General features: G+C 43.0%; 1 protein-coding gene and 1 pseudogene across 1 annotated transcript; one reads left to right on the top strand and one right to left on the bottom strand.

Annotated features, from left to right (window-relative positions):
* The first annotated feature begins 38 nt into the window (after positions 1-38).
* On the top strand, positions 39-23,412 carry MPZL3 (myelin protein zero like 3). Its single transcript, XM_061202576.1, has 6 exons — positions 39-161; positions 10,464-10,630; positions 15,675-15,885; positions 17,236-17,401; positions 18,929-18,989; positions 23,159-23,412. The coding sequence occupies exons 1-6, from the start codon at positions 89-91 to the stop codon at positions 23,183-23,185; spliced, it is 705 nt and encodes a 234-aa protein (XP_061058559.1). The 5' UTR covers positions 39-88; the 3' UTR covers positions 23,186-23,412.
* Positions 12,363-13,864, bottom strand: LOC133099037 (prolyl hydroxylase EGLN2-like; annotated as a pseudogene).
* Positions 23,413-23,634: the final 222 nt, after the last annotated feature.

A 23,634-nucleotide genomic window follows, 5' to 3' on the forward strand; every position in this document is an offset into this window, starting at 1 on the left:
CCTCCCGCCCTCGCGTCACTTCCGGTGTCACCTGTGTGGTTAAAGGGAGCCGTAAACAAGGTGTGCAAACTTCTGGAGAGCTGTCGGGATGCTGCAGAGCGGGGCGGCTGCAGGCCGTGGCTGTGCTCTGTGCCCACTGCTGGGCGTCCTATTCTTCCAGGGTGAGTAAGTCGGCGGCGGGCTCGGTCGCACTTCCGGCCGGGGGCTTAGGGAAGATGGTCGCTTTTCCGGTTCCGGTGGGGGGGTCTCAGGAAAGCCCCCACTGCGCTTCTGGGAAGGAAGGAAGCGGGAGGGCTTGGGGAGGATGTTCTCTTCTCGTAATCACCACCCACTGAGGGGTGTCAGTAGCTTGTCCGTACTTTCCTGAGCCCCTGGCAGCTCGATCACCTTGCGTGACTGTGCGTTGTACTGTGGTGATGGCTCGGATAGATAGAATCACGGAGGGCACTGGGTTTGGGGGCACCCGCTGTTGTGTTATGATGAGTTATCAGTGGTTGACTCGGCTGTGGTTTTGTGGGCCGTATATCCTGATTAGGAAAGGACAGTTCTAGTCTTCAGTAGTTCCGGTAATTTTGGGAAAGAAAATGATGACTGCTGCTAATTTTTTTTGTAGGTGATTGTCAGGGCCTATGAAGTAAAACGTTTATGAGTCACAGAAAGGATGTGCTTTGATTTCATTGTAACAGAGATGCATGTGTTGAGGAAAAGCAACTGCTTTAGTATTTTAATAACAGTTTTTTTTTTTTTATACAAGGAAGGGAATATCAATTCTGTTAAGATTTTAATCTATTAACCGATATCAGAAGTATAGTATTCACACTATCACATAATCTTAAAATTTGGATAAGTTTTGCTTTCATGCAATTTTCAAGTTGCATAAATTTCAGTCAACCTAATTACCTTCATTTAGGGTGCAGTTTTCCCCTGGATTTGTGTGTGTGTGTGTGTGTGTGTGTGTATGTGTGTGTGTGTCTTCCCCAGGAAATCATATGTTAGTAGAGCTAGCATAGGAGTGTATTGTTAACTTCATAAAATTTCCCTGTGAGTAATGGGACTTTCTGAAGGGGATCTTTGATATAAAGGCTTCAGGTGTGCTAAGTCTCAGCAGGTAGGGCTAGGGAGTTTTAATTTATTTGATGACTAGTATTTATGCTGCCAGCATACTCCCTGATCCCTCCCAGCTGCCTGTGTCATAACAGGTGTCCAGTTTTTCAGCTAAATTATTTTGCAATATACTATTTAGGCAGACCTACTGTCACTCCAAATAATCCTAAATTCTTTTTCAATATACTGTTTAGGCTGAACTACTGTCACTCCAAATCATCCTAGTTTCCTCTCTCTGTCTGTCTGCCTGTCTCTCTCACACACACAGAGAAATGTTCAAATATTGTCCTACTGAAAAAAAATTCTAGAAATGGTGGGTGGTTTCACAAACTTGATGTCATTTCACATTGAAATGTGTCCATCAGTTCAGCAACCAAATAATTCAAATGTTATAAGTTGAGTCTATGATCTGTATGTATTTGTTGATTTATCTTTTGCCTAAAAAAACCACCCCAAAACCCCAGCTTTATTGAGATATAGTTCACATGCCAAACAATTTACCCATTTAAAGTGTACCATTCAGGGAATTCCCTGGTGGTCCAGTGGTTAGGACTCCTTGCTTCCACTGCAGGGGGTCGTGGTTTCGATCCCTGGTTGGGGAACTAAGATCCCTCATGATGCACAGCATGGCACGGCCAAAAAAAAAAAAAAAAAAAAAAAAAAAGGCGTACCATTCAATAGTTTTTAGTATATTCACAGTTGCACAATTATTATGACAATCAGTTTTAGAACATTTTCATCATCCCAAAGAAACTCCATAGTCATTAACAGTCACTCCTCATTCTTCCCTCCCCACTGCCCCTGGCAAACACCAATTTACTTTCTATTGCTGTGGATTTGCCAATTCTGCACATTTCATAGAAATGGAATTGTACAATATGTGTTCTTTTGTGACTAGCTTTTTTCACTTAGCATCTTTTGAAGGTTCATCCATTTTTGAGGGGGTCTTTTGTTTTGAGTCTCTTAGGTTTCATACCTAAGTTTATTTGCCTTTCCTCTTCATATTTAGGACCCGTTAAATTATTAGCTTGTTTGAATTCTTCCTAAGTTATAAGTATGGTCCTGCTATATCAGTTGTCTAAGTATGTAAAACCAGTAGATTAACAAGCCTAGGGCTCTTACACTTTTCTCTTTTCCACTTGAGTGTGCAATTTTATGAATCAGTTTGACAGATTTGTATTTTGGAAAATTAGGTGTATAAAATTGGGAGTTTTTGTCATTTTTTCCATTTCTTCCATGTATAAAGTTACTTATGGTTAAATGTGATTTTCTTGTTTTCCTCCCAGATTAAAAATTTTTTAAAATTATTATAATTATTTCTATAGTTGGCTGTTTTTACCTGGCAAGAATGCTTTTTCCTTCTGGGGAAGAGATAAATATCCATTAGCACATTAGGCCTAGGGTGAAAGTTTCTGAATGAATGTAACATTGGATTGATATTTTTTTCTTCTTATTTTATTTTTTGAGTGGAGGAGGCAAATTATTTTATATCCATTGATTTTAGAATACTTTTAATTTCAGTAAAACAGAGAAAAGTGCTTATAAGTGTACAGCTTAATGAATTTTCAGAAACTGAACACACCTGTGCAACCAGCACCCAAATCAGCATGTAGATTGTTACTGGCATTCCAGAAACTTTCCCTGTGCCTCCTTTCAGGCGTTCTTCCTTCTCCTCCAGGGGGAACCAATATCCTGATGTATAGATTAGTAGTGTAGATTTGTTTAGTTCATCCATGGATGTTATGGTTACTTTTCTGTAACTATACATTTAAGACCTGCTTATCCAGTGTTTAGATTTCAGTGAAGTGACTTTACATATTGATAACTTTGTGGCAAAATTATGTTCATGAATATGGAGTTTATATATATTAAGAAGGAAGAAGGGCTTCCCTGGTGGCGCAGTGGTTGAGAATCTGCCTGCCAATGCAGGGGACACGGGTTTGAGCCCTGGTCTGGGAAGATCCCACATGCCGCGGAGCAACTGGGCCCGTGAGCCACAACTACTGAGCCTGCGCATCTGGAGCCTGTGCTCCGCAACAAGAGAGGCCGCAACAGTGAGAGGCCTATGCACCGCGATGAAGAGTGGCCCCCGCTCACCACAACTAGAGAAAGCTCTCGCACAGAAACGAAGACCTAACACAGCCAAAAAAAAAAAATAATAATAATAAATAAATAAATAAATAAATAAAATTAAAAAAAAAAAAGAAGGAAGAAGCTGCTAGTAGGTAGTTTGATTAAAGGTGTACTTGCTGTAATTCAGTAACCAAAATTTGCTCAGAACTTGTAAATTTTATGCTTATTTTATAACAATTTTTGTTTTATAAAAGGAAACTCTTGGTTTGGTTCAGTTGAATAAATATTACTGAGCATCCATAGTGTGCTAGGTTCCATTTCAATGAGCTTAGGGTCTATTGAAGAAGACAGACAAGTCAGCAGATAATTTAAAAATCTAGTACTAAGAGAGAAATGCACTAGAAACTATGGCATCACAGAGGAAGTGCCCTTAATCTGCCAAGAGGATACAGGGAAGACTTCCTGGAGGTGTCTCCAAAGTTAAATCTGAAAGAAGGATAAGAGTTAGAGAAAGGGAATGAGGAAAATTCCAGACATAGAGAAGAACATAAACAAGGCATGGAGGTAACTTTCCAAGAAAATTTTCTGAAACTTACTTTGATTAGATTAACTTAAATCCCGTGTTGACCCCAAATATATCTCTGTGGTCAGGAGGATGGTGTGCTGGAGCTACCTCCTACTGGCTCTCAAGAGCCAATCATGCACGTGTCTTCCTAACTCAGCATTCAGAGACTTTTACCTTCATAGCTTGAAATTAGCCATGGTGGGAGTATTTGTACCACAGAAATCAGAAATTGTCAAACCTACATATTTGGGTTTTCTATTTTTAGCTGTTCACCAGCACACCTCTGGATGTAATGATTAGTTTAGGCCAATCTGAGTCACCTTCCAGAGCTGGGAGTAGGGTCTAGTTATTCTTGGTTTGCTCCCCTCCCACCAGATCCATTCACTTCTCTTCTCTGTTTTGCCTACTCCCTGGAAAGCTGACCGATAAACCGCATCATCCAGGCTCCCGTCCTCTGGGTTCCAGTTAGGTTTGATCAGTGGGAGGCATTGGCAGGAGATTGGAGGGCAGGAGGAGAAAGACATTTTTCTTCCCTGCTCCCTCCCTGTCATGGTGCCATGGTTGATAGTGGCTATGTTCCTCTGTGGCTACAGCTTCTGTCAAATGGCCCACAGATCTACCTCTTACCAGGCTTCAGTAACACCATTTCCTCCCTCTGCCCCTTCAGGCATGGAGTGATAAAGGCTTTGTGCCTTTGTTGGCTTCCTTGATGCTGAGAAAAGTCCCTTTGAAAAGTGACCCATACACTTTTCAAAGTTTTAGCTGATGTTGCCTTCTGTTTCCTGCCTGGACCCTGACAGAGGCCTCTACCCCCAAGCTCATGGGCTATGTAGGAAAGGGTGGATATCTAAAGAAAATCTGGGCATTGTTAGGAAAGGAGATGAGGGGAATGGATATTGAGCTGGTAACAAACAAGAGTTCACTACCTTCAGTTTGGGTTCCTGTGGTGGTGATAGTCAAGTGGGTATATCCAGTAATATTTGGACACTCAGAGGCAGGTCATGGCTAGCAACATAGTTTGGGGAATCATTAGCCTATTAGTGGTTGTGAAATCTATAAAAGTGGGTAGGATTGTCCAAAGAGAACATGTTGAAAGAATGACCATGGGCTCAGGGTGGAACTCTGAGGAACACCAGTGTTTAAGGGATGGGTAGGAAAGGAGGAGCCTTAGAAAGAGATTTGATAGAAACTAGCTGAGATGTCGAGTGTGTGCGTGTGTGTGTATGTAACACAATCAGTGTGGAGAGTTGGTTGGAGGGAGACTAATGAGATTCTGATTTATAACTCTAATCCATAGTTCTTTTTTGCTATAAACCAGGGTTGGCAAACTTTTGTAAAGGGCCAGATAATATTTTAGGCTTTGTGGGCCACATGATCTCTGTTGCAAGTATTCAGCTTTGCTGGAGTAGCACAAAAGGAGCCCTAGACAATACATAAATGAATAAAGTTGGCTGTGTTCTAATAAAACTTTATTTATAAAAAGGTGTTGTAGGCTAGATTTGGCCCATGGTCCATAGTTTGCCCATCCCTGCCCTAAACCAACTGCCCCCTTGACATTATCCCGTGGATATCTCAAAGGCACCTTAAACTTATCCAAAATCAAACTCATGTTCTTCCCTGCCAAGCCTGGTACTTTTCTAGTCTTCCCTGTGTCAGTGAATGGTATCACCAAGCCAGAAATATGGGAGTCATCCTCAATTCCTCTCTTTCCCAAACATTCCACATATGATCTAACACCAGTTCTTGCTGATTTTACCTTGTATTGTTGTCTTCCTAGTTCTCTCCATGTCCACTGCCACCAACTTAGTTCAATCTTCCCTTATTTCTCACTTGACTATTGTAGTAGCTTCCTAAGTAATCTCTTTATATATACTCTTAGTGCCTCCTAATCGTCTTCCCTAGAGTGAGGTTTTAAAAATGCAAACTTCTTCATGCCCCTTCTCACTCAGTCCCGTACTTAAGTATTTTCCATGGCTTCCCATTACTCTAAGAATAAGGACCCAAATCTCTAAGTCCTGCCTGATCTAGTTTCTGCTTACCTCCTAGCCATGTCTCAGTCTTCTCTCTCACGCTTTTTGTGTTGCTGCCATTCTGCCTTTTTTTCAGTTCCTTGACTGACTGTGGACAGTTCCTTCCTAGTTCCTTCCTGACACAGGAACTAGGAACTAGTTCCTAGTTCCTTCCTGACACAGGACCTTTGCATACACAGTATCCTCTGCCTGGAATGCTCCCCCTCTCCTCACCTTGTTATCCTTGCTTCAGAACTCAACTCAAAAGTAACTTTTTTCAGGCAAGCTTTCATTAACCACTCCCTGCTCCCCTATCATAACTGGTACAGTTCTCATAACCACTCTGTCTTTTCTTCACAGTGCTTATCAGAGTTTGTAATTATACATTTGTCTTTATGATTGTTTGATTAGTGTATTGAACTTCTGCTGCATTTTAAGCTCCAAAACAGGGAGTGTATGTATTTTGCTCACATTTAATCCTGAACTTAGAGGGTGGCACAAAACAGACGCTCAATAAGTCTTTGTTTGAAGAATGAGTGAATGAATGAGTGTACCATCCTGGAAGGCTTGAGACAGAGAAGGTCAAGGAGCAAACAATTACTGCTGCAGAGGGATCCAGTAAAATCAGGAGAGAAAGCTGCCTATTGGAGTTTTTGTCCCTTGGATTTTGCTGTTTTAAGACAATAACGCCTTTTACTAGAAGTGGTAGTGGAGTCCAAATTGTGCTGTAGGGGTCCAGAAGTGGATGGGAAGGGAGGAAAGGGAAACGTCAGATATAAACAACTCTTTCACAAACTTGGCTTAGGATAGAGAGGGCAGTAGTTGGTAAGGAGTAGGATTACAGGGTTAAGGAAAATTTGTTATTGTTTTGTTTTATTGTTATATATTTGTTTTTACAGATGGGAGAGAATTCTGTGTATTTAGAGGCTGAGGGGAGAAAGCCCCTCTTGAAAGGGAAATGTTGAAGACAGTAGAGAGGGTTTTTTTTTTTTTCTTCTTTCTTCCTGGAGCAAGGCTTGGAAGGGAGGGATCCAGGCAGAGAAGAAGGGCTTGACCTTGCTTAGAAAAAGGGACACCACATCCTTTCAGATTGGAGGTAAGAATGGGTGAAGATGCAGGAAGATATGTGACTAAGCAGTTTGTATGGCTTCAAGTTTCTTGAAGAAGAGAGACATTTTCTTCTGAGAATGAGGGGTTTATAGGTTGCACAGAGGATAAAAGAGAATGGCAAAGTTTGAGGAGTCAGAAAGAGGAGATGACCAAGGCTGGTTAAAGAGTCGTCATGCCTCATTAAGGACTCAGCTGTGGATGGAACTGATGAATTTCTTATGGTAACTATCGGTGCATTGGTGTGATTTTTCTCCTTCAGTGCACACCAGCCATAGTCTAGAAGTGGTCATCTAGGGCTGAGCTTTTCCTGATTCAGTGCAATGGAAAGGTAGGTGTCTAGGGGACTTAAGAATGTTGAAAATACTTTAAGAATGGGGATAGGAAGAGAGTGGGTGACTAATAAGCACACTTTGTTCCTACATGAGAACTTTTGGTGACCTGTCCACCTCTTTCTCTTGGTCTCTCTCTGCCTTCTCCCTTCCCTCTGACTTTTGCTCTTAAGGTACTTCCTTTAATTTAATGGAGGAAATCGTCTTTACAAATTGAGTGCAAGCAATGGTATATGTGCTCGAGTAGCATTATGTACTAAATGTTATGTGAAAATTGAAAAATAGTAAAAAACTGCATCAGAGAATTTGGGAAGGCATCACAAGGGGGGTGATATTTGAGATGGGTTTTGAAGGGTGTGAGTACTGGGGATGTGGTTACCAGGCAGGATTGGTAGGGATGGGGAGAAACTTCCAGATAAAGACATATTCAAAGAAAGTCACAGTGGCATGAAGGACATAGTAAATTTGAGAAATGGCAGGACATTCTGGGCATAGTGAAGGGGATGGGATGGGTAGGTGGGCAGAGTAGCAGAAGTTGGGGGCCAGACTGGCACTATTTAGATTTTATGTTATAGCCCAATAGAGAATTACTGAAGGTTTTTGAATGTTTGTGGTGTTCATTTTAATGACAATAGTTAACATTTATTGAAAGTTTCAGTTTCAGGTGCTATGCTAAGCATTTTATGTGTTACCTTCTTTAATCTTATTACATCCTCACAGTGACACAATGAAGTAGGTCTTTTAATTATTCCCACTTACCAAGTGAGGAAATTGAATCTTGAACAGGTTAGGTAACTATGATCAAGGTCTCACAGCCAGAAAGCAGCTGGGCTAGAACTCAAGTTCAGGTCTGTCTAATTCTAAATCTAAACTTTAAAATCTCTTTGCTATACTTATGTTTTAGGATATATAAAGAGTATATAAAGGATATATATCCTTTATATATAAAGGATATATAAAGAGTATGGGGAGTGTGTAGATTATCCATTCATTTCTGCCTTCCATTTTTTAGAGCTTTATCTTAAGTCATGAGTAAGGTGGGTCAGGAGTGAGGGCTTAGGAGAGAGTAGGGATTGAGGGATGAAGGCTTTCCAGGCAGAGGAACAGCATTTGCAAAGGCATAGGAGGAATAACAAGTTTAGCATGGCAAAGTCAGAGAGGATGTCTTGGATGAACCAGAGGTAGTCCTCATCTTTGGGATGGTCAGATTCTTAGTAGAGTTGTGAGCTTAGTCTTGGTCTCCTGCTTTTAAGAGGAATGTGAACAGACTGGATTGTCTAGAGAGGAGCAAGAAACATGATTTAAAGCAGCAGAGGTAAAGGCAGTGGAAATGATGACTCATAAGTATGTCTCTGATAGGAAAGTTTGAGAGACTAAGGACAGAACTAAAGAGGTGTCAGTAACGATGATGAAGCTATCTAACGTGCAGTGAGCATTTACTCTGGGTTAGGTAGGCTTCTTAGTGTGGTACATGTTTTAATTCATTTATTCTTCACAGTGACCTTCTAAGGTAAGTGTTATTATTATCATTCCTACCAGGATGAGAAACTGAAGAAATCAAGTAAACCTACGAAGGCCACAGAGTCAGCAAGTGATAGGGCTGGGATTTGCATCCTTTCTCAACCAGAGGGACTGTTGTTTTCCAGGATGGTGTGTGGGTTTGCTCTCTTCTGAAACCTTGCTGCTCTGTTTGCCTTTGGCCTGCCAGATGAATCATGGCTCATTGTAGTGGAGAAGGAAGCAGGAAAAACAAAGTGCTGGTGGCTTACTTTCCTAAAAAATGGCTCCCTAATGGAAGAGAAATTTCTACCACTGTTCTCTGAAAGCAGAGGGAATGGTCAGAAGAAAGTGCCAACTCTTTTGGGGGAGATGGGATGTCAAAGTTGGATATATGAGGGGGCTTCCCTGGTGGCACAGTGGTTAAGAATCCGCCTGCCAATGCAGGGGACACGGGTTCGAGCCCTGGTCTGGGAAGATCCCACATGCCACAGAGCAACTAAGCCCGCAAGCCACAACTACTGAGCCTGCGCTCTAGAGCCTGCGAGCCACAACTACTGAGCCCACGTGCTACAACTACTGAAGGCTGTGTGCCTAGAGCCCGTGCTCCACAACAAGAGAAGCCACCACAATGAGAAGTCCGTGCACCGCAACAAAGAACAGGCCCCACTCGCCGCAACTAGAGAAAGCCCACGTGCAGCAACAAAGACCCAATGCAGCCAAAAATAAATAAATTAAAAAAAAAAAAAGTTGGATATATGAGGTGGTTTTGGAAAGAAGAAGTCTCTAAAGAGTTTATAAATAATATCTTATTTTTACATTTTAAAATGCATTAAATTGTAAATTTAATAAACTTTTTCCTCCCCATGATTTACTTTTAATGGATGAGTGATTCATTAACCAGCTTTAAGAAAGGGAAAAACAAAACAATACTAGATAGAACCTTGGGGTAGGTTTATAAAAAATTTTTTTTCTTTGAAAAAAAATTCCTATTCTTGTTTTCTACTTTTATTTTGCTGGTGGTTGAGGCAGTGATAGCTTCAGGTTACAGTCGTGCTGTACTTGGGGTAAATCCCTCAGACCACAGCAACTGCCATATTCCTGGAGTATAAGTGTGTCAAGAGAGTGGGTGGTGTTGCCTTTTAGCCTTCTGTGGGCCGACCCGCTTGGTTGTAGTTAATTTAACCACAACTCTGTATTTGGAAAAAGTGCTGATGTGACCAGGTTTTCAATTTTTAACCAAACATTCATTCTATGATTTAATATCGTAAAATGACAAAAATACCACCCTTGATTAATGCAGATATCTGCTCCTTATCCTTTTGGGCCTGCCTGAGAAGATATTTATTGCTACGGCTTTCTGATGAGAGCCCTAAAAATGATAAATAGTGTTTCTAGGGCTTCCCTGGTGGCACAGTGATTAAGAATCCGCCTGCCAGTGCAGGGGACACGGGTTCGAGCCCTGGTCCGGGAAGATCCCACATGCTGTGGAGCAACTAAGCCCATGTGCCACAACTACTGAAGCCCTTGCACCTAGAGCCCGTGCTCCGCAACAAGAGAAGCCACCGCAATGAGAAGCCCGTGCACCTCAATGAAGAGTTGCCCCTACTCTCCGCAACTAGAGAAAGCCTGCGCACAAAAACGAAGACCCAATGCAGCCAAAAATAAATAAATAAAATAAATAAATAAATAAAATAGGGTTTCTATATTGTTCACTCACGTCTATATATTCCACCCAGTGTACACATTTTAAATGTTTGGGCTTGCTTTGATTAGGTGTTTACATCGTCCTTTCCCTGGAGATTAAAGCAGATGCCCATGTCTGGGGTTATGTTGGAGAAAATATCAAGTTGAAATGCACCTTCAAGTCAACCTCATCTATCACTGACAAACTCACCATAGATTGGACATATCGACCTCCAAGCAGCAGTCGCACAGAATCAGTAAGTGTATACTTTTAAGGATATTTCTTTGAGCATTCTGTGGTCAACAGCTCTGGAATCCTTTTATTCTATGTCACAGGTACACCTTAGGCCTTCTCATCTTAAAATAGAAGATGAGCTTCTATTAAATAGAAGGAGATGAGCTTCTACCCTATATGACATTCATCTGGTCATGTAGGGCTTTTTCTTCTTCTGTGTAAGAATCTTGCAAATAAGCTATAGGAAAAAAAGTCAGAAACTCAGAGGAAATGTGGTTTAGTTTTGTTTCTCCTTTGTTGTTTCTTTTTGCTTGGCTTCATAGGTTGAGTTTCAGATTTGTTGTACTAAAAAGGGTACCTCCAGGCTGTTGGACAGAGAAATTCTATAGGTCCCAGTCTTAGACATCCTTTTGCTCAAAGCTGCTCATTTCCTCTCATGTGAAGTTGTCTCAGTGGGTGTTTCTGTTTGTATATCGGTACTTGTAGATTTATCTTGGCATCTTCTCCCAGTGTATAAACATTATACACTGGGAAGGAAATTATAGGGCACCTTATGTTGATGACAGATGCTGTTGATGACAGATGGTCTTGCAATATTAGAAGCAATATATTTTAATCACACAGATAAAACACATTTATGGCTCAAATCCCATTGTGGATGTCTAATTGAAGATTGCAATGCTATTAAAAAACCCTTTTTCTGTATGCTTCCAGCAATATCCTAGGTCAGGATACTTTTTATCAAGAATATGAATGTCAGAGCGGTATGTAAGATTGTATTTTTGAAAGTATCCTTGATTTGTTTATCCTGTTTCCTTCATTAGAAGTACTTTCTCTTTGATTTTAATGTATAAACTTTGGATTTTGTTTTAGGAACCATTATTGAATGCCATGTAGCATCTCTCAGTAACTACAGTAGGTGCTCCAGTTGTCCTAGTGAAGGTGGCTCCAGTGAGCTAGGCTGTATTTGTGGTCCCTTTTTCTCCCTTCCTTCCTTCCTTCCTTCCTTCCTTCCTTCCTTCCTTCCTTCCTTCCTTCCTTCCTTCCTTCCTTCCTTCTTCCCTCCCTCCCTCCCTCTTTCTCTTTCTTTCTCTCTCTTTCTCTCTCTCTTCCTTCCTTCCTTCCTTCCATCCTTCCTTCCTTTCTTTCTCTCTCTCTCTCTTTCTTTCTTTCTTTTTTTTCTGAGATAAACTTTTATTTCTTGGCTGACAGGACTTGCAGACCCATGCTCCTCCCAGCACCTTTTATCCTGCCCAAGCAGCGGCAGCCTAGACCAAAAGGTGCCATGGCCAAAGGGATTGGGGAGTCACTTCACATTCCAGGCTGGAGGAGTGGGGGGCTTGGGGATACTCCCCCACAAACCTTTGCCAGCAAGAGGCCATGAGTCACCCCAACCCTAAATCCTGCATTCTGGTAGGAGGTGGCAGTGCCTCCTTCCAGCTCTCCAAACCTGAGAGGGGCATGCATGACCACACAGGGCAGGACACAGACCCCCAGCTCCAGTAATGGCAGTCCCCAACACCAGCCTCTGCCCAGGTCACAACCCCAGCCCCCATCCCAGGGCAGCAGAGGTCTCTCCTCCTCCTTGGTCCTCAGTGATGGATGGAGCCCTCCACACCAGGCAGAACAGAGGCAAAGTCAGAAGCAGCGGCAGTGGCAGGGAAGGAGCAGGCACCGAGACTGGTGGCACTGGGGCCCAGGGCTCTCCCGAAGTCAGGGCAAGCTGTCTGTCCAGGCAGCTCTGGGGCTAGACACTAGGTGGGCATAGTCGGCTGTGATACGGGTACTTGGACACCTTTCCGTCCTGATGCTAGCTGATACTTGTCTGTGGCTGCTGCTCGCTCCTTGGCATCAAAATACCAGACAGTGATGGCGTACCTGGTGGCCTAGGCTGGTTTCACCTCATGGGGGTTCCGCCGATCAGACCAGAAAATAAGCCGGTCAAAGAGTGGCTCAATGTTGGCTACCACAGGACGGCCCTCAGGGAATATCTGCGGCAGGCCGCCATGCACCTTGACGTCCCAGTTCTGATTCAGGTAATAGATGCAGGTGATGCAGCACCCATCGCCATGTGGATAGTCAACGTGTCTCACCTACCCCAGCCCGTTACCTGGGTAACACGCCACCATGGCCTTGGTGCGCCCATTGATGACGTAGCTGCCCAGCCTCCCAGCACAGTGGCGGATTACAGCATCCACGTGGGCCATGAGGGCACTGATGCTTCGGCAGCCTGGCTCATGGCCTTCCACCCAGGCGATCTGCTCCCCACGGATGCTGCGTGGCAGGATAGCCCGCTGGCCCATCACGCAGGCGCCTGCCCCGCTTCAGGGCCTCCACCTCTGCCAGCACTCGGCCACCCAGTGCCTCCCCCAGGAAGCTGTCCTTGGCGCAGATGCCATAGTACCGCATGCAGGGCACAGTATAGCCCAGGGCCAGGCGCTCAGGCGCAGCGGGCAGCACCTCCTCCCTCAGCCCGGCGCTGGCCTCACCGCTGCCACTGCTGCAGCCTCCCCCTCTGCCTCTGCCTCCTGGTTCTCCTGGCTGGCCCAGGGCCGCTTGCTGGGGGCGGGGGCATCCCCACCATCCTCTGCCCATTTCCATTTGGGGGCCTCGGGCCGGGTGCCCTGGGCTGCCAGTCACTGGCACCCCTTGGTGACCATCGCCGCAGCACCGTCACTCTGCAGCGGCTGCAGCTCGCCGCTGTCCTGCCCACCGAAGCCCTCCCGCAGGGGGCTGGCTGTGGTGGAAGTAGCTGTGGCTCTGGGGGTCCCACTCCCCGCCGAGGCCTCACCAGGCGCTCCCGGACGGTGGTAGGAGGACAGCTGGGGACAGGGCAGGTGACTCTCCACCCCCATCCTGGCCCTGCTAGGCTCCAAGGGCTCTGACACGGAACCCGGCAACTGAGGGAGAGCCTGACTCAGGGGCTGCGGCTGGCGCGGGCTGTCCAGGGCAGCAGTGTCTTCAGCCCCCGGGCATGGAGGGCGCGGCCCAGGCCCGGGGTGCCACCCTCCTCCCCCTCCTCCTCCTCCACTTGATGCAGCCGGGGGCCGGGGCGGCTGGGCCTGGCGTGGGGCAGGATGAGGCAGGGCAGGTGGCAGAGGCCTTTCTCGTGCCCTGGGGGTGCTTGCTGGTCCCCAAGTGCTCTGCTGTCCCTAGGGGCTTGGGAAGGGACCTGTCACAGTGGCGAGGTTTTTCCTCCGGCCCCGGCGCCGCGCCGCCGTTTGTGCCAACCACCCTGCGCCGCACAGCACGCCATTCCCTGCCCCACCACCTGCGATGCTCTCCCTCCCTCCCTTCCTTCCTTCCTTCCTTCCTCCCTCCCTCCCTCCCGCCCTTCCTTTCTTTCTTTCAACTTTTAAAAAAATTTTATATTGAAGCATAGTTGATTAACAATGTTGTGTTAGTTTCTGGTCCTTTTTTCTTTAGACTTAAAATAGGTCACTTTATTTTGAGTGGTCAGGAAAGTATGGCTGGCTTCATATGGCTCTTCCTCCTTGGCCAAAAGTAGGACAGAACAAACAGTGGGGATCTTCCTGGGGCAGAAACCTTAGACGCAAACAGCAGTTCTCGTATGGCGCTCTTCTCTGTGAGGCTAGTCGAGAAATCAGCAAACTCATCCAAGTTGGAATTAGTGGACCCTTAAAGTTGCATGACACTATGTAGCAGTTACGTGATCAGTCAGGATTCTGTCAAACTAATCAGTTAGCAGGATTTGAGTATCACTAGTTTAACTTGAAACTCCCAGGTCGGATTAATCTTGAAGATTCACAGCAGGCTTTGTTTTGTCAATAAGGAGTTTCAAACCCTTTTATACTGATGCTGATAATCAGAGATAGGTATTCTTTACCTCCCTCTTTGGAACATTCTACACATTTTATTATTTACTAATATCTGTATTTCCCACTAGATGGTAAGTTCCATGAGAGCAGGGACTGTGCCTGATTGGCTCCCACTGTATCATTTTGCTTAATACAGTGCCTAAGGGCACATAGTAGGTGTGCAGTAAATATTTGTTGAATGAATGCATGAACAAATGAACCAAGAAGTGATTCATCATGTTCTCTGGGAAGTTGCTTTTCAAAATTGGGCAATTCAGTGTTTGTAAGTGCTTGGGTTCTTAAGTGGGGAGGTACCAAGTAAGAAAAGAACTAGGAAAGGCTTGAATCTTGCATAAGAGAGAGAGAAAGATCATATTGTATTGTAGTGCTTGCCCAGCCTACCACCAAATATAATTAGGTGTTTTTGGTGATGAAGTATATGATTACCAATCTGAAGTAGCATTGTTTTAATTCAATGTATATTCATTGAATGCCAATCATGAATCTGACTTGAGGTTTTTATTAATTGCCAAGATAGATAACTTGAGAGAGGCTTATGTTACAGCCTCCTGGTGATTTTGAGAATAAACAAAAATCTCCCCTTTCCCACTTATTAGCTGTGTGCCTTCGAGTAACTCATTTAATTTCTTGTTTTTGTCCTTGTTTCCCTTTCTGCCTGCTCCATGTATAGTTCAGTGTTGTTGTGAAGCTCAAATGAGTAAATGTATAGAAATAGTTTGCACACTATAAAGTACCATATGAATTAGATGCTGCTTTAGCATAGGATTTCTCAGCTTTGGCACTGCTGGCATTTTGATACAGATAATTCTTTTTTGTGGGGGCTGTCCTCTGCTTTGTAGGATTTTCAGCAATATCCCTGGCCTCTACCCACTAGAAGCCACTAGTAGCACTCCTTCCAGTTGAGACAACCAAAATTATCTCCAGATATTGCCAAGTGTCTTGAGGGCAAAATTGCCCCTGGTTGAGAACTGCTACTTTAGGACTTTGGGGAGAATTTAAAAGGGGTTCAAGAATTAGGATCCCTGGGTTCTTTCATCAGGCCTTTTTTTGGACAGGTTTTATTAACCTGTCTTTTAATCTATAGGATGGAAGTGAACAAAGCATAAAAAAAAATTGTCCAACTGGGAAAACCCACTACACATTTGTATTTTATTTTGGACCTACTTAGCTTTACGTTTTCATTGCATTTTCCAAATTAACTTTTTTCTCATGGTGTTGCTTTCTTAGATTTTTCATTATCAGTCTTTCCAGTACCCAACCACAGTGGGCACGTTTCGGGATCGAATTTCCTGGGTTGGAGATGTATACAAAGGGGATGCGTCCATAAGCATAATCAACCCTACCATAAAGGACAATGGGACATTCAGCTGTGCTGTGAAGAATCCCCCGGATGTGTACCATAATATTGCAGGGACAGAGCTAACAGTCACAGAAAGGGGTAAGCTAACTGCCACCAACCTTCTTCTGTAGTGAGTGCTCTCTGACTACTGTGGTGGTTTGTGGGGAGATCAGTGAGAAGCAAAACTACCTATCTTCGTAAGCCGGTTGGTCATTGGGACATTCTGCCATTTTGAATTGCCTGAGGATGAGTTTTTTTATCTTTATTTTTCAAACTGACTTTTTTTTTCAAATATCGTCATAGTTTCTCCATTATCCTTTTAAAATTTTAATTTCAGGTGACCAGAGGTCTTGTGGAATGTATGGCAAACCCCTGAATAAATGGCGGGTTGCTGTCTGTGTGAAATAGAAGTCATTCTGGTTTCCCTAATATGTTCATACCCTCAGTTATGAGACTGTGTTCTTGCCTGTTTCTTGAAAGGGTACCTCCTCTAAAGATGGAGGCAGCACATTTCTTTCATGTTGCAAAGAGCAACTGTTTCCTTTTAGTGTGAAACATGAGGAGAGTGGGTTAAGGGTTGACCTTTTTTTCTACGCTATTCCCTGGTGACTGATGAGTGGTCATTCTAGTCCTTATTTGAATTTGAACCAAAGATTTAGAGATTCAGAAATGACAAAGTATCTATGGTTCATTATAGATACCTTGTCATTTCTGAAATCTTTCTGTATGTCTCTCTCTCTCCCTCCCCTTCCTCTTTCTTTTTTCTTTATTTTTTTTAAGGCAACTCATAGGTTTTAAAGACATAGGAACATTCATACTGCTGGTAGAAGTAGAAACTGGTATAGTTTTTCTGGAAGACAGTTTGGTAGTATAAATCAGATGCCTTAAAATTATATACCCTTTGATCTAGTAATTCCATTTTAAAATTTATTTTAAAAAATAGAGCTAAATATTTATATACAAGGATGATCATCATTATATAACTCATAGAGTCAAAGAATTGGAAATAATTTGAATATCCAGCAATAGAAGATTGATTCAATAAATTATTTAATATGGTAGAATACTATGCAGCCATTAAAAAAATCACACCTGGAAGGAATACTTATGGAAAATATTTATAATATAGTATATAAAAAAGAGGCTAGAAATAGTATGTAAACTATGATCAATACTTCTGAACATGCACTCTCCTCCCTATATTCAGACTCATACCCACATACTCCTAGAAAGAAGATTGAATGGGTAAATATTGACATATTGATCCTAGGGAGTGGGATTATGGGTAAATTTTAATTCTTCTTTGTCCTTTTGTGTATTTTCTACTGTTTCTACAATGAATTTATGCCCTTTGTAACCAGAAGAAATACAAGAGCAAAAGTAAGACTATCTCATGTCAAAGGAAGCACTTTGCATGTCCCTCTCTTTGACCTCTTTTTCCTCCTCCAGGTTTTGGCACGATGCTCTCCTCCGTGGCCCTTCTTTCCATTCTTGTCTTCATTCCCTCAGCTGTGGTGGGTGTGCTGCTGCTGGTGAGAATGGGGAGGAAGTCTGCGGGCCTGAAGAAGAGGAGCAAGCCTGGCTCTAAGAAGTCATCTATTGAGGTTTCAGCTGAGTAAGTGCAGCTGCAGTCCTGAGCAATCAACCCTCTTCAGAGACCTGGTTTGTGGACAGTACCCAGGCTTCTGCGTCATGCCTTCCTTTCTTCCAGGCTGAATTTAGTTCTGCTGAAAGGGAAATGTGTGGATGTTAATTTGGAGAGAGAGATGGAGGGATTGATAGCATAGTCCTAGTCTCTTTTTTTTTTTTGAAATGAGATTGTGTAGTGCTGTGGTTCTGAATATAAATTCTGAAGTGAATCTCTCATTCCTTCAAAATGGACAGGAAATTCCAACAAGTCAGTTATTTCCCCCTTTTCCTTGTTTTGGCACTGAGCTGATGTCTCCTGACAGAAGTGCCTGAGCAGTGAGAGAGGCTTTAGAACAGCCAGGGAGAGCAAAACAGTTTAAATAAGTGAGAACTATACTTGGTCAGCAGATGCTCGGAAGGGGCTAATTGGATTGTGGTTATCAAAAGCATTTGCCAGTGAGCAGGTGTGATCCAGTATTTTCCCTAAGAACAAATCCACTAAAAAAAAGGTAACAAAAGTCTACATAAAACCCTGTTGATTCTCCATTATCTATATCAGGGGCTCTTAACCTGGGTAGAGAAGTCTTACTTTGAGAAAGTCTAAAATCTTCTTTCAGTGTGTGTGTGCGTGTGTGTGTGCATGTGTGTGCGTGTGCACATTTATTTAATGGGAGTAAGAGTGCCCTTTACAAGGAATCTGTGGCCCCACAAAAAGGCAAAGAACTCTTGGTAAAAATACTAAAACGTCTATTTCGAAGCATGGTCTAACAAGATCCTTTATGATCTAACCCTAAGTCACATTGTTTCTTGCCATTTCTTCTCATTTGCTCCACATTCCAACTACAGTGAGCCGTTTCCTTCTCCAAACATACTATACTCATTTAGACCTTTTAAAAAATTTTCAACATGCTTTCCTCTTACCTAGAATCCCCTCCCTCCTTCCCTTGTTTGCCTGGAAAACTCTTCCTTATCTTCTAAGACCCTGACGAAATGTCCGCTTCTCAAGAGTTTCCCTGACTCTTTCAGGGAAAACTGATCACTCCCTCCTTTTTGCTGCCACAGCGGTTTGACCTTAACTCTATGAAAACATTTACCACATTGTATTCTAACAAAATGAGCTCAAGGGACCATGTTTTATTTATGTCTTTATCCCCAGCCCAGCACAATGCCTCTGTCATGGTTGGTGCTCAGTGCATTTCTAAATGAACGATTGTGACTGGCTCCTATTTATTGAGCACTTACTATGTGCCAAACACTGTGGTACCTGTTTTACATGTGCTTATTTTGCATTTACTCCTAACCACTACCCTTTAAGTGTAGCTGGTAATATCTGCATTTTGTAGATGAGGAAATAGGTTCCTGGAGCTTAAGTAATTTGCCCAGTCACCCTGCTAGTAAGTGGCAGAACTGAAATTTAAAAACAGACCTGTCTGACTTCAACGCTTGTCCTCTTAACTGCTCTACCATACTGAGGATAATGATTGTTCACATTTGGTTTGTCCTCTTTCTACAGCACTGACCAGGAGAAGGATGACTGCATGGCAAAGCTTTGTGTCTGTTGTGCTGAGTGCCTGGTAAGTCCATGCCATTTCTTCTGTTCACTGTTCATGCTTCATTTTCCTGCTTAATTAATGGAATCCTTCACCCTCAGAGGCAACAGAGGATATGCAGATAGGTCTAAAGCAAAGTATGAACCAAGGTCTTTCCCCAAAGCATTTTGGTCTCAGGGGACCCCCACCAATTCTAACCATTATTTTATTTTCTGTCTTACGGGCAGAGAGTGGTGTCCTTAGGTTAGGGAAGGGGATTGCGTAGGCAGCCTCTGCTGACTGACAGGGAACATCCTGAAAGAGGAGTGTCCTATGCTGCTGAGGTCATACTAGGAGACCTGGCTGGACTGGCTTAACCTAAAACCCTGAATTGAACTTTTCTTCTGAGCCTCAGTTTTCCCCAGGGAATTTAGAGTGATATAAACTTTTAGGTGACTTGATGGCGTTTGTCAATAAGAAATACCCATGTTGGAAGGCTTGAGTTTTGATTTACATTTCAGAAAACTGTCATCCCTCCCCCTTTGGGTGCTTGCTGTGACTGGTAGGCTTGTGTAGCTGTTCCAGGATCCTAGGAGGGAGAGAGACTCTCTGATGTGGTACTGTTGGAAACAGGTCAAAAGCAACTCATGATCTAATACAAAGCATACCTGTCATTTCAGGGTTTAAACTTGAGCCTTCTTTGTACTTACTGCCAAATTCAGCACTTGGCTGGATGACCGCAGCCCAATTACTCACCACAGTGTTCCTTTTTCTCTTTCTCTCACGTACTTGAGTATTATAGGTAAGATGAGAGAAAGGTTGATAGTGCCAGTGGATAGGATCTAATTCCAACCCTTTGGGATTTGAATATTTTGATAACAAAAAATAAGCTAATGTCCTGAAACTAATACAACATTATTAATCAACTATACTCCAATATAAAGTAAAAATTAAAAAACAAAGAAAGAAGAATCACTTTGCTGTACACCTGAAACTAACACAACATTGTTAATCAACTATACTCCAATATAAAATAAAAATTTAAAAAAGTAAATAAAAAAACTAAATAAACTAATGTTCATAAGATTATTGTCCACATTTCAGATATTGATTTGTTCAACGGTTATTCTTCGAGCATGTATCTGACATGCCCCAGCTGTGATTTTAGGTACTTAGGAAACAACAGTGAACAAAACTGACAAAAATCCCTGCCCTCAGAAGAAATTACATTCTTTCCATTCCTGGAAAACTCTCATCATCTGAGACACAGTTGAAATGTTACCTTCTCTTAAATTGGGGTACAAACAATAACAAACTAAATCTTTTAAAAATTAGTAAAATATATAGTATGTCAGATTGTGCTTAATGCCGTAGAGAAAAAATAAAATAGGAAAGGGAGATGGAATGGCTGGATAAGGGGGTATGGTACCAAATAGGATGGTTGGGGGAGTTCCCTGGCGGTCCAGTGGTTAGGACTCTGTGCTTTTACTGCCGGAGCCCGGGTTCAATCCCTGGTCCGGGAAGTAAGATCCCGCACGCCGCAACGTGTGACCTAAATAAATAAATAAATAGGATGGTTGGGGACACCCTCACTGAAATGATATTTGAACAAACACCTAAAAGTAGAAGCAAGCGACATGGCTATCATGGAGGAACATTTCAGGCAGAGTAAGTGGTTGGTGCAAAGACTCTGGGGAGGGGCCATGATTGGCATGTTCTAGGAGCAGCACAGAGGCCAGTGTGGCAGGAATGAAGTGAGCAAGGCAAAGAATAGTATTTCTTCAGAGAGATAATGTATCTTATAGAACATTATAGTGATTGTAATCACCTAGAATTTTATTCTTTTTTAAAAATAAATTTATTTTATTTTATTTATTTTATTTTTGGCTGCGTTGGGTCTCTGTTGCTGCGCATGGGCTTTCTCTGGTTGCGGCGAGCGGGGGCTACTCTTCGTTGCGGTACGCAGGCTTCTCATTGCGGTGGCTTCTCTTGTTGTGGAGCACAGCTCTAGGCACGCGGGCTTCAGTAGTTGTGGCACTCGGGTTCAGTAGTTGTGGCTTACGAGCTCTAGAGTGCAGGCTCGGTAGTCGTGGCACACGGGCTTAGTTGCTCCGCGGCATGTGGGATCTTCCCGGACCAGGGCTCGAACCCGTGTCCCCTGCCTTGGCAGGCAGATTCTTAACTGTTGCGCCACCAGGGAAGCCCTAGAATTTTATTCTTAATGAAACAGAATCCACTGGAAGTTTTTGAGAAGAGAGCACTTTGAACTGATGTATGTTTTAAAAGGATAATTCTGGCTTCTCTGTTGAAAATAGGTGGTGAGGGACCATGACAGAAACAGAGTGCAATTAAGAGACTTTAGCAATAATGCAAGTAAGGGAAGAGGGTGATGATTTGGGCCAAGGTGGTGGTGGTGGAGGTGGTGAGAAGTAGTTGTTTTCTGATTATAGTTTGTAGGTAAAGCCAGAAGGACTTCTTGACGAGTTGCATGTGTGTGTGAAAGAATGAGAGGAGTTAAGGATAAATCCAAGGTTCTTGACTTGAGCAACTAGTAGAACAGAGTTGCCATTTTCTAATATGTACAAGCCTGTGGGTGGAACAAGCTTTAGTGGAGCTGAGTTTGGATATATTAAATTTGAAATACTTATTAAACATTCAAGTGGAGATGTGGAGTAAGCAATTGGTTATATGGGTGTGGAGTTCAGAAGAGAGGTCTAGAATGGAGATATAAATTTAGGAGTTATTAGTATATAGAGGCTGGTAGAGATATTTCCACCAGGGAAATGAGAGTAGATAGAGAGGAACTCAAAGGACTGAGCCCTGGAGCTCTCCAAGGTTTATAGATGGGGAAGATGAGGAGAAATTAGCAAAGGAGGGTGAGAAGGAATGTCCAATGAGGTGGGAGGAAAACCTGGAGAGCTCTGTATCCTGGGAGCCAAATGAAGAAAGCGTTTCAAGGAAAAAAAGTGATTAACTGTGTCAGTTGTTCCTGAGTCAGGTCAAGTAAAATGAGAACTGAGACTTGATTACTGGATGATCTGGTAACGTGGAAGTCATTGGTGGCCTTGGCAAAAGCAGCTTCAGTGGAATAGTGGGGATGAAAGCCTGACCGAGGTAGCGTCAAGAAAGAATACAAAGAGATGTATTGGTGAGAGTGGGTATAAATGACACTTTCAAGGAGTTTTGCTGTGGAGAGATGCAGAGAAATAGGGCAATAGGTAGAGAGAGGGGTGTGTCAAGAGTTGCTCTTCTTTTTACGATGGGAGAAATTACAGTACATTTGTATGCTGATGGGAATGAGCCAGTAGAAAAGGACAATTTGATGTTACAGGAGAGGGGGGAGGATTGCTGGAGTGACTTCAGGATCTAGTGCACCAGTGGAGATGTTGGCCTTAGATAAAAGCAGCGAGAATGTATCCATACGAAGAGTAAGGAAGGCCAAGTAGGTGGGCCCAGATGCAGGTGGGTGGGTAAATATGATGGGAGCTTGTGGAAGTTCCCTACTGATTGTTTCTCTGTTCCCAATGACGGGAGAAAATAAGGTCATCAGCTGAGAATGAAGTGAGCCGAAGGTGTTGGAGGTTTGGAGAAAGAGGGAAAGATATGAAAATAGTCATCTAGGAGAATAGGAGAATGAGTGGAATAGAGAAATGGGGTATGCCAGGTAGTACTAATGGCCTACTCGAGCTTAGAAGTAATGAATACAAGTTTGAACAATAAAGATAAGAATAAGAATAATAGTGATAGTAGTTCATCATGAATGAGTGCTTACAAATTGCCAGGCACAGTGATGGAAACTGAGGTTTAAAGAAGTTAAATAACTTTACTCAAGGTCACATAGCCAGCAAGGGGTGGAGATGGGATTGGAACCCAGAGGTAGACTGACTCCTAGCCTAAACTCCTAGCTACAGTCTTGCACATTTTGCTACAGACAGGCATCTTTTCATGTGTGTTGAGGTTTTAAAAAATAGTCACCAAGGAAAAGGGAACGCTTAGGGTTTCAAAGCAGAAATTAGCCCAATAGATACCAATTATAATGAGGTCCTGTGATGCTTCTTGGGAATTTAGGTGGGTTGAGTCAGTGCCATTTCACTGTTGATGTCTCCCCTAGCCAAGTTCCATTTGGGGGACCCTAACGTGTGGTCTTTGCCTGAATTCTGACTGTGGCATTGTACTTCATATACCCACCACAACTACTGTTCTTTCCCCTCCAGGATTCGGACTATGAAGAGACATGTTGATGAAAGTCTGCATGATAGAAGAAGAGTCACCTAATAACAGAAAATATCCCATTCCACTGGCAGCTAAAGCCTCCCAGAGAAGTGGAGCTGGCTTGGACAGTAGTGATGGAGAATTCTGGAAGCCATCAGTGAAGACTTTAGGAGCCATTTATTTATTGAAGAAATGTTCTTTTTGTATTTATAAACTTCAAAAACTCTCAGAAGAAACTCATAACTACCCCTTTTAATAACTTATACTCTAATTGAATGAAGGAATTCTTTTCCTAAATAGAAAGATACTTTTTGTTTTGCCTTTGGTCTTGAATGTATTACATGTTTTCTTCCAATTTTTTGAGGGAGAATCCTAGATGTTGGCCACACTGCTGATGCCAAAATATGTGCATATATTTAATGAAATGGAGCTTGGAGCTTCCTGATGTGCTCCCAGGCAAAACGTTTGTCTGGGATAG

The sequence above is a fragment of the Eubalaena glacialis genome, chromosome 10 (genome assembly GCF_028564815.1).
Source record: "Eubalaena glacialis isolate mEubGla1 chromosome 10, mEubGla1.1.hap2.+ XY, whole genome shotgun sequence".
In the NCBI taxonomy this organism is placed as follows: domain Eukaryota; kingdom Metazoa; phylum Chordata; class Mammalia; order Artiodactyla; family Balaenidae; genus Eubalaena; species Eubalaena glacialis.

Excerpts from the sequence above, each read along its gene's own strand:
- MPZL3 (XM_061202576.1), top strand. The coding sequence starts at position 89 with ATGCTGCAGAGCGGGGCGGCTGCAGGCCGTGGCTGTGCTCTGTGCCCA. Across the intron at positions 162-10,463 it reads GGGCGTCCTATTCTTCCAGG|GTGTTTACATCGTCCTTTCC; the intron begins GTGAGTAAGTCG and ends TGCTTTGATTAG. Across the intron at positions 15,886-17,235 it reads GCTAACAGTCACAGAAAGGG|GTTTTGGCACGATGCTCTCC; the intron begins GTAAGCTAACTG and ends TTCCTCCTCCAG.